General features: G+C 44.6%; 1 protein-coding gene across 1 annotated transcript; it reads left to right on the top strand.

Moving 5' to 3' along the window:
* Positions 1-1,410: 1,410 nt before the first annotated feature.
* On the top strand, positions 1,411-15,290 carry LOC134042998 (cystine/glutamate transporter-like). The gene is made up of 12 exons (XM_062490969.1): positions 1,411-1,632; positions 3,801-3,927; positions 4,690-4,805; positions 5,471-5,596; positions 7,964-8,063; positions 8,153-8,197; positions 8,394-8,517; positions 8,829-8,932; positions 10,802-10,898; positions 11,674-11,823; positions 14,067-14,241; positions 15,050-15,290. The coding sequence occupies exons 1-12, from the start codon at positions 1,440-1,442 to the stop codon at positions 15,112-15,114; spliced, it is 1,422 nt and encodes a 473-aa protein (XP_062346953.1). The 5' UTR covers positions 1,411-1,439; the 3' UTR covers positions 15,115-15,290.
* The last annotated feature ends 617 nt before the right edge of the window (positions 15,291-15,907 follow it).

Raw genomic sequence — 15,907 nt, 5'->3', positions numbered from 1 at the left:
CTCTCTCCTTGTGGACACACCACTGCAATTACTAATTTATTCAAGAAACCCATAAAATAGGGTCTTATGTAAAGTGTAACTTTGCAATAATATACGGCCATGGGGCTGGGACAAATATTCTCCATAATGCAATTTACTGTGTTAGAATAATGAAAATAAAAGCACTGAAACTGAGTGCGTGAGCATTGTTGGGGATGTGTGGTGCATACAAGAACCAAATTATCTCCTCCAGACTAGTCTTGCCTGCTCTACTAGGGATAATTATTAGTGTAAAACTTCTACCTTGCTATTAGGAGAACTACAGACAGGTTTGCTGCAGCAAATTTGGCTGTAGTAACTGACCTGAATTCATCTTACCTGCCTAAGCAAAAGGTGAGTTTCTTGGTGAAGTTGCCAATTTAGGGGTGATAGAGAGAGAGAGACAAGGAGGGTAAGTGGGAAGTTGCTGCAGATTGTGAAAACTAAATTTGGATAAACTCATGATCCCTGAAGTGTTTGAAGTTCCTTCTTTTCTTGGAAAAAAATCACTGCCACTGTTATTAAGTAGGAAGTTGCTGCAGTTTGTGAAAACTAAATCTGGATAAACTCATGATCCCTGAAGTGTCTGAAGTTCTTTCTTTTCTAGGAAAAACTTCACTGCTGCTGTTATTAGCAAGGAATTTTTATATTAATAGAAGAAATGGCATGTCTGTTAGTAATGACTAAGCTCTGTCTTACAATTGTGAACAGTACTTATTCCTGACTCTTCAATACTTCGAAAACAAAAAAGCTGGACACTATATTAAGAAACACTGATAAAAAGGAGCTCTAGTGAGAAAATCAGGGCTAGTTCATTCAGCAAGGGTGGATAGGAAGTAAAAAAAGCTTAAATCCTCTCTGTGCACCAAGTAATGCAGCTTAATGTTTTTCTAACCCCAGAGATTCTCAAAGTATTGATTTGTTAGTTGGCAACTTTAAATCTGTTTTCTGCCAGTTTAAATCTGTTTTCTGAAATCAATGTATCCCCATATTAGAGCCCATGAAATTAACCCTAAGTTGGCCAGTTCCAGTCTGGGGGCAATCTGACATTACTCACAGTCAAATTTGGGAATCATCCTGAGGTGTGGCTGGCATGCAACATGTAAAGCTCTGTGCTGCCTGGAAGAAGAAGAAGAAAACACTTGAAGTGTCTCTTGGGAGCTGTGCTGATGAGAAAGATGATACCAAGGGTGTTCTACACACCTGTGGTTTGACTTCCTGCAGCTGAGGAGAACAGCTTCAACAGCTCTTGTCCAGTCACTGAAAAAAACAAAACAACAAAACCAAAAAAACCCACAAAACCTATCTAGAAAAGAAGATCCTTGAATCCCTAACTCCTTGTCTTACAGGTGAGCCTTGAGGACACTTAAGAGACTGTAGCTCCTGAATGTGAGACATTCCCCTGTGACTGGAAGAAAGTCATGGGGAAGGACAAGAAAGAAGAGGCCATCTTCCTGAGGAAAAAGATAACTCTGCTGCGGGCTTTCTCACTGCTCATCGGCAGCATGGTTGGCAGTGGCATCTTTATTTCCCCCAAGGGAGTGCTGAAAAACTCCGGCAGCGTGGGATTCTCCTTGGTTGTCTGGTTTTCCTGTGGGGTCCTCTCCATGTTTGGTGAGTGCTGAGCATTGTTTGGCAGCCTTTGCTTAAGTACCTGGGAGCTGAGGGGAGCCTGTGCATTTTTGTGTTTAGAAAGTTGGGAAATTAATAAATCCAAAATTCCTGGTTCCTGCTGCGACAAGTGTTTAAGAGGTCAGGGGCTGGTTACTAGTTTTTAGTTCAAATAATTTCCTTGGGGTAATGGACAAGCTTCCAGCACTTAGGGTCTGTGAATATATCAGTTCATGTATGAGTCCAGGGTGGGGGAGTGACAGTGACTGACTACAAATGGAGACAGCATGATCTCTGCCAGGAAAGCTGGCAGAGAATGAGGGGACTCCTTCTGTAATGTAGAAAGGAGATGCAGGCACCTAAAAGGGAATCTGAGAGCTGTGCTGTGCTCTTCAGAGACACTGTGGACAGAGTAGGATGGGAGAGTCCAATATGCCACATGGGACCCCCTTTCTGTCAGAGAGAGCAGCTTGAGCAGAATGCCTGGGGAGCTTCAGGGTATGCACCAGCCTGGGGTGAATGTTGGGTGTCTGTAAGAAATGGTGTGGGCATGTCTGATGCTGCCCCACTTTCTGTGTGTTACCATTGGCTTGATTTCTGCCATTTAATACCAGCCTTTTCTCACAATGGGCTGTCTTTTTGATGACAGTTTCATTCTAGTTCTTTTTGAAATAACTTAGCTCTTATAAGTTACAGTGGATAAAACACATGGCTTATAGTTTCTTTCATTAATTGTATAAAATCACCATCTCAGAAACTCTCCAAAGGTGCTATTAGGGCAACATTGAGTTTATCCCAGCCCAGGAGAGAAATCTAATTCTTATTACAGTGGGTGACCTTAACATTCTTCTTCTGCTGTAACTTACTAGAAAAACCAACAACAATAACAACAACAAACAAAAAACAAGTAAGGATAAATATTTCATATTAAAAAACCCACTTTGACACTGTGGCATGTACATGTAAGTTTAGAAACTGAGCCATTCAGTTGTTAATAAGGCAACAAGTTGTTCTTGCTCTTAGCATATATATATATACACTGATATTTCACACTGCAACCTCTGTGTGGTTGTTTGGTGCATTATACACTTCTGCTTGAAGAAAAGGTGACAGTATTATTGGGAGTATGGTGTTTTCTTTAATCAAGCAAAGCAGTAAATTATAATGCGTGTGTAATGTATGTGTAATCCCATAGTTAAGATCTGCACTTGCAAAGGTTTCTCCCTCTCCAGCATCCTTTGATACACTCTGCTAAAGGACCTTGGGAGCCTCTTTATCAAGTGATTGCATTTTGTAGCTGGATTTGTTGGTTTGTTCTTCCCTTTATCAGTTTGATGGCCTCCCTGATCATTTCTCTGACACTTTTTTGCAGTATATTTAAAAGGCCTGCGTTCTTTTATGCTTTTTTTCTTTTTTTCTTTAAAGTGGGGCATATATACAAGTCCCATTGCATGAGCTCAGCAACATACTTATATGCATATTTGAAGCATTTAAAGGGACCCACTGGAATAAATGAGATGAGCTGTCTGCCTATATTTGATGCTTTGAACAGGAGTTCTGCACAAGTTTTCCAACAGGGAGGCAGGAAACATTGAGGTTGTCACCATCCTGCATGACCTGAATATGGCATGATTGCCATGGAATTTGGGGGCATGGCCATATCACCACCGGATTCAAAGGAGGGAAGGGATTCATGTGAAGATGCGAGATAAGGACACAAGAATGTGGCCTGGGACCAAAAACATGATTGGAATGACCAGTTCAGCTGTGGCTTGTGGCTGAGCTGCTGTAGCTGCTTTGTAAGCACCATTTCATCAGTCTAACTGTGAGGAGAAGCAAGAATTCAGGGTATTTTTCAAAGGAAGCCTCTTGTAGCTCTGTGCAGCATCTTTATCACATGCCCTTTCACAGAGCTTCCATGGAAATGTTGTACCATTAACCACAAAATAGAGAATTTCTTTCCACCTGACAGATAAACCAATTACTTCAAAACTTACTTCAAACCACGGCAGTGCACAAAAATAGGGAAAAGTGGTTCTGTTAAACCTCTCTTTGTTCCTCTCATTCACTACTTATTTTAAATGAATTTGTTCAATCACTGAAAAATCACACAGAAAAGGGAAAATCAGTGGGATTATTTACTTGATACATTTATACCTGAACTTTTCCAGGTGCCTTGTGTTATGCTGAGCTTGGAACAAGAATCACCAAGTCTGGAGGACATTATATCTACATTTTGGAGACGTTAGGGCCTCTGCCAAGCTTCTTATTCCTGTGGGCAGAGTTTTTTGCTATCAGGTAAGAGGTTTGGGTTTGCTTGCCTCTTCCTGGATGCAGTGATAGTTTAAAATACCAAAAGTTATGGTGCTGGGTAAGTCCAGGCAGTTTGTAAAGGAAAGAGTTAAAACAAGCTAAATGATTTTTAAAGATTTTTCAGTGATAAAAGGAATAATATGCAATGTGGAAATAGTTAAAAATGTTAAATGTGTTCTTTACTTGAAGAATATTTCTCTTCTCCCCTGGCAGCTCATATTCCCTAAGAGCTGTGGTATTATTTCAGAGACTGACAATAGATGCCAGATTTATTTCAGATCTGTTTTCAGTGTGAAACTTTTTTGGTTTCTCCAGATTTGGAAAGTGGAGACAATTTCCTGGTTTAGCCCCAAGTTAAATAATTTATAAAATTATGAACTACTTCTTTTTTTAACATTAAAAAGGAAGTCCTCACCTCTCAATAACCTGTATCCTTCATGTAAGCTTAGATGAAGCAGAACATATGCTCTACACTGGCATTGCTCAGTATGATTAATCTCAACTTTTGCTTTCAAGTTGGAAATTAATCATTTTGTAGCATGTGGTTTTTAACCCATCTACTGAGAAAAAAAAAACCAAAAAAACAAACCTATGAGAAAAACTAGGTGGGAATTCACCATCTGCATGGGTGAGAGGTTTAAGCCAGGCAGGGAAACTTGCTCCCCTTCCCAAGTTTTGTGCAGCTTTACCTCATGCCATTTTTCAGCAATCCTCAGAGCAGTTTGTGCTTGGTCCCCCCAACTCCAGGCCTGCCAACAGTGCTGTGGTTTCCCTGGCATTTGGACGTTACATGCTGGAGCCATTTTTTGCCCCCTGTGCTGCCCCTGTCCCTGCGGTGAAGCTCGTATCTCTCCTGGGCTACTGTAAGTACTAACACTTGTGGGATTGTCCATCCTGGCCTCTCTGCCCTAGATTAGGACCATTTATGGGGTGTTATTTCCTGGGACATATGTGGGATAAAGGTCCTGTTTTACCTTCTCAGCTAACCAAAAAGTTCAGATTCAAGGTGAGGGTGTTGGGCCGCTATATTCTCTAGGAAGGGGAATGGGTCTGACCAGCTGGAGCCCTAGGTAGGGGGATTTTGCCAGGTGTGGGAGCAAAAACTCTCCATGCGTAATTGTACAAAAGCCGTGTGAGTTGTAGGTATAAGGCTTGAGGTTTTGGACTCCTCTCCTGGTGCATCCAACCCATGAATCTGTCCTGCCTGTTCCAGACTGGTGTGGACTGGCGCAGGGAATTCTGTGAAGTGGGCCGCTGAGATGTCTCACACCTTTCTTCCAGGCAGGTGTGGATCACCCAGCATGAACCAGGTTCCTGCTCCCTTTTAGGAGCATAAGTCAGCTTCCTCTTTAAACACTTTGTGCTGGACCACACCAGTGTTTTCTGAAATCTCTCACCCCAGGCATCCTCTCTAAGGCAAAAAGGTGCGGCCTTCCCCCAGCACCCCTAGAGCAGGGGGAGCTGCTGTATTTTTTCCTGTGTGTGTTGAGTACAAGCTGCAGCTGTAGCAGTGTGGTTTTCTCTCCAGACACGGTCCTCACCCTCAATTCCTGGAGTGTCACCTGGAGCGCTCGGCTGCAGACGGCTCTCTCCATTGTCAAACTCCTGGCTCTTGCACTCATCATTGTGCCAGGGATGATGCTGCTGGCCCAGGGTAGGTGTTGCTGCATGGCTGAGGGAGGGTGCTCAGTGTGCACCCTTCATGGCTTTTGTCATTCCCAAGTTCAAGTGTGGTGCTCACCCAGCTGACAGGAGCTTTCTCTGTCCATGTGCCAGATGTGGATTTGCTGGGAGCCGAGTCCAGCACAACCTGCATCATTTTACTGCGCTGATGTACCTGGCTGGGTGGTGCTTTCTTCAAAATTTTGTGGGTCTTAGTGCTAGTGGATGATCCGAGGGTCATACAGGCACCTTCCTCTGCAGATGATCTTTCTTTGTAGTCAGACTTGCCTATTTCCAGTGTAGCTCGAAATCTTTCCCAAGAAGCACATATTCGAAGGACATTTAGGATATGTGACAGCATCCCCTGTGCCAGTCACAGATGTGCAGTGTGTTACCAGCTCTAGGCTGAGCCCTGGTAGTGGCATTTCTAACCCTCCTGTGGCATAAGCTGATGCTTTTTACCTCCAGATCAAAATGGGTGGTAACTTAGTGAATTTACAATGAACTTGGTACAGAATTCCATGCCCATAATGTGGTGGTTTCCACCTAGTTTAAATGAAACCATGACACACATGCAGAGTGGGGGAGAAAAACCCTACCAGTAGTATCTTCTGTGAAGGATACAAGAGTATTGCCTTCAATCCAAGCCTCAGTTTATAGAAAAGCCCAAGGCATTCCCACTCAAGGCATGAAGCCTGCTCCCTCTTCATGCTATTACCTTCTTCTGCAGAGAAAACACCACAGGCAGTGGGCTCCATGTTCATGTTTCTTTCTGATGCCTGGAGCTGCTTCCTTTGAACAAGCAAAGCTCCCCTTGGGGTGGCTGGCTGAACTAAATGACTACCCTGCAGCTAGGAATCCTGAGCCATTATTGTTAGGAATGCCTTCAAATGACAATCTGGAGCCCTGGTTCCCATCCTCTGGGGGAGGAAGGATAAATGCAGGTGACATCTGGAGGGAGAATTCACTGAGAGACTCCAGTATGACAGGTTGGATTTAATGTGACTCATGGGGGACTGTAAATTGCTCATTAATGCATTGCAGGCAATAAATCCTTTTCATGCACCATCACTTACCAGCCATCATTTCAGAACAGAAAAAGTATCCCAATAGGCCCACTCCTATATTTTGGGTTAGTTTTTTTCAAAACTGTTTTAAACTGACTTCATTTTTTTTTTGTGCTTAAAAATCAGTTTTGTGCTTTTAAATAATTTTGCCCGATTCCTCTGCCTTATGATACTTTTTCTTTTGATTTTGCTTCTGCCCTTTCCTCTGTCATTGCCTTCTGTTTGTCTCAGGCTTGTATTAGAGACTCGTTGGGCCAGCATTTCAAACCCAAGAGCCCAAGTCTCGTCACTGAACTTCTTGCAGAAGCACCTCCATAGAAGTGGCCTGACTTTCTCCATATGTTCCGTGCCATGTCACACCTTGTCTGGTGGAGCTCAACTAGGCAAGCTTCTCACCTCTTACAGGGAGTTTATTATGGAAAATTTAACATTGATGTGGAACCAAACCTTAGGTTGCCTGGATCTGAAAATGTTTGGAATGCAGATTCTTTTGACTGTGTTTAAATGAGAGGCCATTCAGCATTTCTCTCTTTGTTATTTTTTTTATTTAGCAAAAATCCTGACTTTGTTTTTTTTTTTTTTGTTAAGTTCAGTTGTGTTATTTCAAGCTTGAAGGAAACTTAGGAGAGTTGGTAATTACCTGAGACACCTCTACTTTGAAAATTTTATTTGCTTCTCCCCGTGTCACTTTCTGTGGGTGAGTGGTGGTGGGTCAGACTGGCAGATCTCTGCTCCCATCCCCTCCTCCAGCCTGGTTCCCATGCTCTGGCCAGCACAGGGCTGGGGTCAGTGCTCCAGCAGCAGGAACAGGAGAGAGCACAGTGAGAGCTGAGTTAGCTGCCTCGCTGGCTGCACCACATCAAAGGGCAGTGTGTGTCCAGCTGCTGAGGGGGCTGGGGATGGAACGGGGGGGTCAATCCAACAACTTAATTTTTGGCCTAAAGAAAGGAGAGGACAACATGGATTCCCTTGTTTCCATCATCTCCTGTTCCCACAGCAGGATCTGTTGGAAAACAACCAGCTATTGTTGTTGCTCTTCCTGAAATGTCTACCATAGTTGGACAAGGGATAGATTTTTTTGGTTTTTATGTCAGTGTAGGAAAGGAGAGTAAACATATCAGCAACAGCATTGAAATTAAAGCAATGAGATGAATTCAAATACTCTGTTCCAAGGAAATCACAAACACTCCTCCCAGGTCTGGGCAAGAGGTACAAGGGATGTTAACCTACAGGGAAGGAAGCCTGTCTCTGACGTTTTCCTGCTCTGTGTCCATTGTTTATCTCCTCTTCAGGCCACACCGAGAACTTCCAGGATGCTTTTGACAGACAGTCGCTGGTTGTGGATAAGCTCCCCCTGGCTTTCTATGCAGGCATGTTCGCATACTCCGGCTGGTAGGTGCGATGGGAGGGCACTTCACGGGCAGCACGCTGGTGCCCTCAGCATGACTCAGACTCTCACCCCGTCTCTTCCCATCGTGCAGGTTTCAGACCAGCTTTGTGCGTGAAGAGTTGGTCAAACCTGAACGGTAAGGCTGGGAGGAAGCTGCCCTGGGTTTCCAGCCTTGGGGGTCCCGCAGCTTTCCCAAGTGCAGTACAGGGGGAATGAGTTTGTGGGTTCACCTGACTGCAATCCGTTGTACTACCAGATAAAATCTGCAGTAATACTGGGCATAACAAGGGATAGCAGCTAGATTTTTGTGTGTTTGTTCCTCTTCCTTGTAGAAATATCCCCCTGGCTGTCATCGTGTCTGTGATCACGGTAATTGTGGGGTACATGCTCACCAATGTCTCCTATTACACAGTCCTGGGAACACAGGATGTTCTGGCTTCTCCTGCTGTGGCTGTGGTGAGTTGTCATTGCTGTTATCTCCTCAGTGTGGCCAGCTTATGCTGTGATCATGGCAATTCTTTGAGATGATTTTCCTATAAAATGCTTTATTGCTTTGTAATTTATCAAGATTACTGGGCAACAGTAAATTCTTCTTGTCGTGGCTAAAAAAATAATGAAAAATAGCCTATAGATGACAGTAGAAAATGTGAGATTTATGACTTCTATATTACTTCTTTAGCAGAAGTTTTCTTGATTTTTTGACCCTGATGTCACCTAACCTAGAGATCACCACATGTTCCCTAAAGTCACATTTGCTCTTCTTCCAGAGCTTCGTGCAGCGAGCCTTCAAAAGCCTGATCTCCGTGGTCCCTGTCCTTGTTGCACTGTCCTGCTTTGGAACCATGAATGGAGGCATCTTCACATTTTCAAGGTCATATCCCTAAGGAACTATTATTATGCTTTTGGCTCATTGAATCAGAGGGAAACATCACCAACCTGTGCAACTACCCACCCACACAGTGTCATTTTATCCACTCTTGTGGAAAAAATAAGGCTTTTGACTCCCAGGTTGCCAGATACAGGATGGCCCCTTTTGGCTATGAGTCTACTTTTTCTGTTCCTGACCAGATCCAGACTTTGGTACCCAGGACTGGTCACAAAGAAATATTTTTATGTTCTCCCCTGCCCGTCAGTTTAAATCCTCAGTTTAAAGTGAAATGTCAATGTTTCTGGTGTACTAAAAGCTTTGTTGATGTTGGCAGCTGCTCAGTGAGACTGAGTCTTCTTTCACTGGGTTCACCCAGCTGTTCTGCTGCAGGGCATGGGGTCCCTCTGTTGTGAGGCTCTCTAGGCAAACTCTCCCTTGAGGACTTTGCTTTGAAGTCAGTGAAATGTCATTGGGATGGGCTATTCTCATTAGCAATAGTCAAGATTCAAGAAGTCTTGTTATAGCAACAAGAAAAGCTTTGTTATATGGAAAAATAAACTTGCCAGCTTCACTCTCTGCCATGGTCTGTGTCCTAATGGGAGCCTTGAAGCTGGAGAGGAGGGCAGACCTTATGAAGAAGTATGTTGTGCTGGTCCTGTGGAGCTGAGCAAACTCTCTGCCATGGGTTCTGCTTTACAGCTTTGATTGAAAAGGGAAAAATCAGTTGATCTGAAAGGAATGTTTCATAGTCTCAAAGCTAATGAATTATCTGATCCACTACCCTGAAGTCCTGTATTAAACACAGGTGTGGACAATCCTTCCCATTAGCTGCTCTAGGTAATGGTTTTATTTGAGGAGGAGAAGTGTCTGGATAGCACAGAGGTTCTTCGTGTCCCCTGTTGACCTCCTCTCCCCCATCCTGGCATCATTAACATAATCACTGCAGAAGGTCCATATAAACACTTATGGGGCCTTCCTGGCTGCCTGCCAGCCACACCCCTGCAAAGCCACAGAGACAGCAATAAAACCAGTTGTACACTTGTGCCCCAGCTGCCTGGGGCCCTGCTTCAGTCCAGCTGATGCTATGGCATGATTTGTTTGAGGCTATTAAATTTATAAAATTGGATGTGATTGTCTTCTCCCTAATTGCTCTTTCACGAGTCAAAGGAGGGATGCAAGCAAGGAACTCTCTGCTCTCATTTTGTAGCTGGTCTCTTGGCAGTATGACAAACTGTATTTTCCAACAGCTGACCAGAGGATTGGAAATCATCTGTCATTTGAGGAGATTGCACTTTATTTTTTCTGTATATGTTCACGGAAGAATACAGGCTTCAAAGCTGACAATGCACTCTCATAAACTCATCAGTTTCTCTTGTAAAGGATTGAAGTTTGTGATTCCTCCACTTTCTTTTCACTGGAAAGACTAATTCCTTTTTTGATGGCAAGAGACTTTCTTACTCCTGTTTCCAGTCTGAGCTTATTCGTGGTCGCTTTGGACTTGCCCAAAGGTCTCTGCTAATGAGGCACCCAAGGAGACACTGCCAGTGGTTCTGATGGTGGGCTCTGAGCTGCACTGAACTGGTCTTGGGAGAGCTGTGGGAACTCAGCTGTGGGGTTTTCTTCCGAATGTCCCCAAAGTGGAGCTCTGAGCAACTTGGTCTAGTGTCAGCTGTCCCTGCCCATGGCAAGGGGGTGGTTTCCAACCAAAACCAAACTTTCTATGAAGGTGCAGCTAAAGGCAGAACTGTGGCCTTGAATAGGAGACTTGTGCTGGGGAAGGGAGTCTTGATGTCTCAGGTCAGTCCAGTGACTGATCTCATTTCTAATGTGGATGCAGGATGTTAATGTACAGAGCTCCCTGTCTTTTTCTAGGACTCTGTTTGTGGCTTCCAGGGAAGGGCAGTGGCCTCCTCTCTTCTCTATGATCCACATTCGAAGGCACACCCCCCTTCCTGCTGTCATGTTAATGGTAAGGAAATCTGGCTGTCTGTGACATGCTCTGTTCATTTGCTGTCTTTGCTTTCTTGCAAGGACTGGATAAAATGAGTAGTTTTAAAGGGTGTTGAGACATTGAATTACCCCTGAAAAGTAAAGAAGGCAAAATACAGGAAATGGCTGCAAAGTTCCCTTGAGCCAGCAGTGGTATCCAAATGTACAGCCTTGAGGTCACTGCCTTATAACATTAGACACCTTTTTTGAAATTACAGTCCCTACCATCTACCACAGGTGTTCCTTGATATTGCCTTACAAAAACACCTCTGCTAAGCTTTGGCTGTTTGGAAATTGAAAACTCCCAGGTGTGGTGGAAATGAAGGGAATGAGCATTTGTAGAGATGGTCTGGGCTCATGTTTTGGTTTGTTCAGGGTTTGGTTTTTTTTTATGGCAATGGTCCAGCTCCATCCCAACTGTGCTGCTGTGCTTGTTGCAGCTTGGCTGACCTGCTAAAAACTTAGCAGATGTCACTGTAGATAGCCTGTGTACCAGCAGTGCAGGCTTTTGGATCAGGCATGTTTTAATTGCCCTGGCTTGGACATGAAACATCTAAGATGCTGTTTGTCTTGAAATGATCACTCTTTTCTTAGCACTACAGAACACTGCCTTTAGGTATTTTGCCTTCAGTCTGTGACACTGTTTTGTAAAGCTGTCTGACCTCCAAAATGTTTGGGCTGTGAAGTAGTTGCAGGGAGATTGGAGGAGGTGATCCATGGCTTTAATGACTGTATTTCATGTTCACAATACTCAGTTCCCTTTGGTCACTGCCATGGTGTGCATTGGAGACATTTACCATCTACTGAACTTCTTCAGCTTTTCCCGATGGCTCTTCATAGGATTAGCCACCCTCGGGCTCATCGTCCACCGCCACCGTCACCCAGAGCTGCACAGCCCCTTCAAGGTAAATGCACAGCATGCACCTGGCAGCCAGGAGTGTGCAGGCCTACCATTCCTCTCTTTGATTTGCTAATAATTACAGCATTACACGGCCATGGTTGCCTTTAGGCTCTAATGGGTTTCAGTCCTTGATGCTTGGTAATGCCTATGGGGAGCTCCTGAAATTAGTTGATGTGCCCAAACAGCCATATGTGGTAAATCCTATAAAGCCAGTTCTACGTGGAGTCACCAGATGCATCAGTTAGAAGACCGCTTGCTACAGGGGACAAAGTTTCAGGCTCGGAACAGAGAGCAGTTCTCTCGCTCATCTCTTGTGGGCTACAAGAAGGGATTCTTGCCTAGATGTTATTTCAGTGGTAGGTAAGGCTCAGTTCTAGCTGAGAAGCAGGAAGGCATCAGGCTCTGCTGAAAAGGAGCATGGGTGGAAGGAGCAAACCTGACTCGAGAGGAATCATCTGCTTCTATAGAAATACCGTCTCAGGTAAAGCAGTGGGCCCCTCTTGTGGCCTTTCTCACTCTGCTGGGTGCTGTGATCCCACTCACGTCAGCAGGGGATGCTGGTGCTGGAGCAGCTTTCTCGTGCTTGGGCACCTTTCCCACTGCTGGATCATGTGCAGAAGGCATTCGTTATGTTGGGGCGGTGCTTGAGGCCGACACAGATCGTTCATGACTCTGGTCACCCTGCATGGTGCCTCCAGCCAGCAGCTCCCGGAGAAGAGAGAGGACTCCGGGGCCAGCGGCAGCGAGGAGCTCGGGGGACAGAAACACCTCCTGCAGCTCCCAGGGTACCTCTCTGTGCTGGGCGCATCCACCTGAAAAGTTGGGGGTAACTTTTCTTCTCGGTCTTTGCATTTAGCAGAGCCCCTGAGACTTCCCAGTTTGTTGGTTGGCTGCACTCGTGTACTCCCCCAGGACAAGACTGAATAAGTTTTTACTTTTTCTTTCAAACCAACCTTCTCAGGGAAGCTTTATTAGCGGGTGGCACTGCTGATGGTTTCAGACGCCGAGGTTTTTACCCTGGTTTTCTTCACACAAAGATTCAGACTTCTAGGGGCTCCTAAATGCTGATTAAACAAAGGAGGGAAATAGCGGCCTTTTGGTCAGTTCGGCTGGTTTCCCCCCCCGCATTTTCCCTAGTTTTTGTCAGTTCTGTGCGGGAGGGAAGGGCTGTGCGGGTGCGTGCTGCGCTCTAGTGGCCGCACCCGGGCCGTCCCCTGCCGCTGCCCGGCGCAGATCAAAGCCTGCCTGGCACACGTGTGACAACGCTGGCGCTTAGACTGTCTGTAGCATTTTGAGTTAAAAACGGTGAGAAAACACCGGGAAGAGGAGGAGGGAGCAGTCCACTCGCACACCTCTCAAGCAGATGTGCAGCGTGAGTGTGTGCGTGCAGGAGTGGCTGGCAGGGGATGCTCTGGCTGGAAAGACAGTAAGAGTACCTAAGTTTGATGGCTGAATGGCTGCCATACCTAGAGCAGCCGCTCTCTTCCAACTTGGCATGTTGAGCATTCAAAATACAATCTTTATTACTGGTAAAGATTGTCACCCTATATGAGAGCTGCTCCTTCATTCCACTGGCCATGGCAAAGAGTTACCTGGCTGAGTTTGGATCCAGAGACAGAGGCAGTGTTTCACAGTTTTATTATTTATTGCAGTCTTTCTATTTGCTCTCCAAACAACCCAGATTAATTGGCTCACCCAATAGGCTACGGCTGAAGTGATGAGTGCTGCTTTGAGTTTCACCACAGTGTTGCTGAAGTTGCAGGTACTACAGAGTTAGGGACAGGGAGTCTGGTTTATTTTGGTTTAGTCACTATAAGTCTCAGGCAAACTGGAGGCAGGTCAACACGAGGTTTATAAGCAAAGAACAGTTTGATTCAAAGTGTTACTTCTTTCTTGGCTTCACATTTTCCCCTAGCAGTTGCCTTAGGTGGCAAGTAGGTATGTGTGCATGCAGGACGTTTACAGAGCCATGGGGTATAAGTAGCTTCTCCTCCTGCTTGGCTTCCACTTGCAAGTGAGGTTTAGATTTTGGTGCACGTGAATATAGGAGGCATGCACCTCACAGGGCACAGTGAACCTGATGCAGTTGTTTGCAGTCTGATTGTACAGAAGCATTCTGCAGGACAGAGTATGATTCTTCCTATTTTCTTTAGATGGAGAAATGAATACAGTGTGCTGGCACATACAGAGTCTGATTTGCTACTGTCACCGGTTTCCCCTGATAGTCTTCTGTGCTCTTTTCCCCAGGTTCCCCTGTTTGTTCCTGTCTCTTTTACCATCATCTGCCTCTTCACAGTGGCAATGTCTTTCTACTCAGACCCTGTGAACATTAGCATTGGATGCACCATGGTTTTGAGTGGCTTTCCAGTCTACTACCTCATAATTCACAGGCAGATGTCAGACCGCTGCCGCAACCTCTTTTGTAAGTATGCGTTTGAATTTCAGTATTGTGGACCTAAACATGCTCAAGGGTTGGGATACTGGTTTGTTCCCTGGGCTCATCTGTGATGCAAACTGTTCCTTGACCAACAGACCTCATGAAACCTAAATCATGACCCCTGCCACCACTCTGATACCTTTCCCAAGGCACAGCCTCCATAGTCAAATTTGTTTTAACAAAGACAAGTCTGAGATCTACCAATGGGGGAACTGGGAGGGTCGCTTTCCCACCCCATCTCTAAAGTTTAGCCCTCCTAAACTTTATCACGTCTTTGGGATCACCAGCTCTGGGTCAAATTTGTGTGACATGGAGCAAAAAGATGGAAAGTTAGGATGGAGAGACTACAGGCAGATGCTGTAACCCCATACACAAACTTACTTGCTGAAAGCCTGGAGAGAGGACTGTCAGAGGTCTGTCAGCTTGGTGAAGAGGCCAGGATGGTTTCGGCAGAAATGTATCCATGGAAATTAAGTACATCTCCACTCCATGCAGTGTCTAGTACAGATTTCCTTTGGATGTAGGCATGGTGGCACAAGGTTTTTTTCAGAAATGAGAGCCTGGTTTTGTGTTTATTTTGTCATTTCTGTTCCAAGTCTTGTTTTCTTTTGATTTGGTGTTGGATGGAGGTGCATCAGTTAGCACTGAATAGAAGAAAACATACAGCAAGAAAGGAAACAGTGATCTACCAAAATAAAGTGCTCCAGCTATCAGAGCATCATGCTCTGTTTTTCAGCCATATCTCAGGATTTCCTCTGGACTAAGCTTCCTTCCTTTTTTCCCACCCTTTCAGATTATCTTACACACAAACTACAGTTACTGCTGGAAGTTGTCCAACAAGAAATCAAGACTTACTGAGAAAACCATCAGGACTCACAGAAGATTATAAAAATTTACTTAGACCGTTTTTGGCACCTTTGATTCTACCAAAAGCAGGCCATGCTTTTATTCTTTTTAGTCAGTGCAACTGAGGACAACTCTGAGCCAAAACCTTGCTGCAAGTGCTCCTGAGCTTCCCAGCAGTTCCAGGACCAGTTCCTGCCCTTTTCTTTTTTTCAGAAGAGCAGCTAGTTCTCTGAAATGAGCTTTCTTTGCCTGAGATGTGTCTTTGAAACCAAGATCCTAATTTTGCAGCCTAGCCCAGTCCTGAGTAAAATTGAGTGTGTGTGTGTACAGATGTTTTGTTTTCCTAGCTTGGCAAGTAGAGGAAGTGGGCATGTTGCAGAACTTAGAATCCAATACAAGGAAACCAAATGCAAGTTTCAAAAAGAATCACTATAGTAGCCTTGTTGTGGACAAGGGGAAGGGTTGGGGAGAGCAAATTAGAGATAAGGCAGATGAGCTGGAAAGGGGAATGTAGGAGGATAAAGTCTTATTCACCAGAACGTGCAGATTGAGCTAATGAGAAGATATTTGAAATTCAAATATTAACAAAGTAAAGTCAGAATGTTTTGCTTTGATTTTTGTATAAGGAGAAGGAGTATTTTTAGCTTTGAAATAATCTTTCAACTTTGAATTTTACTTTTCTGAAATTACATTTTAAAATGTACAAATGCATTTTTAAAAAAATCAGTTAAATATTAACTAGAATATGACAGAGTAGATCCTGGTCCCTCCCCCAATTTCCCAGACTCACTCCTCACCAGTGAAG

Source organism: Cinclus cinclus, chromosome 4 (genome assembly GCF_963662255.1).
Source record: "Cinclus cinclus chromosome 4, bCinCin1.1, whole genome shotgun sequence".
Classification (NCBI taxonomy): domain Eukaryota; kingdom Metazoa; phylum Chordata; class Aves; order Passeriformes; family Cinclidae; genus Cinclus; species Cinclus cinclus.
The sequence above is the reverse complement of the archived record's forward strand: the minus strand, read 5'-3'. Positions and strand labels throughout refer to the sequence as shown.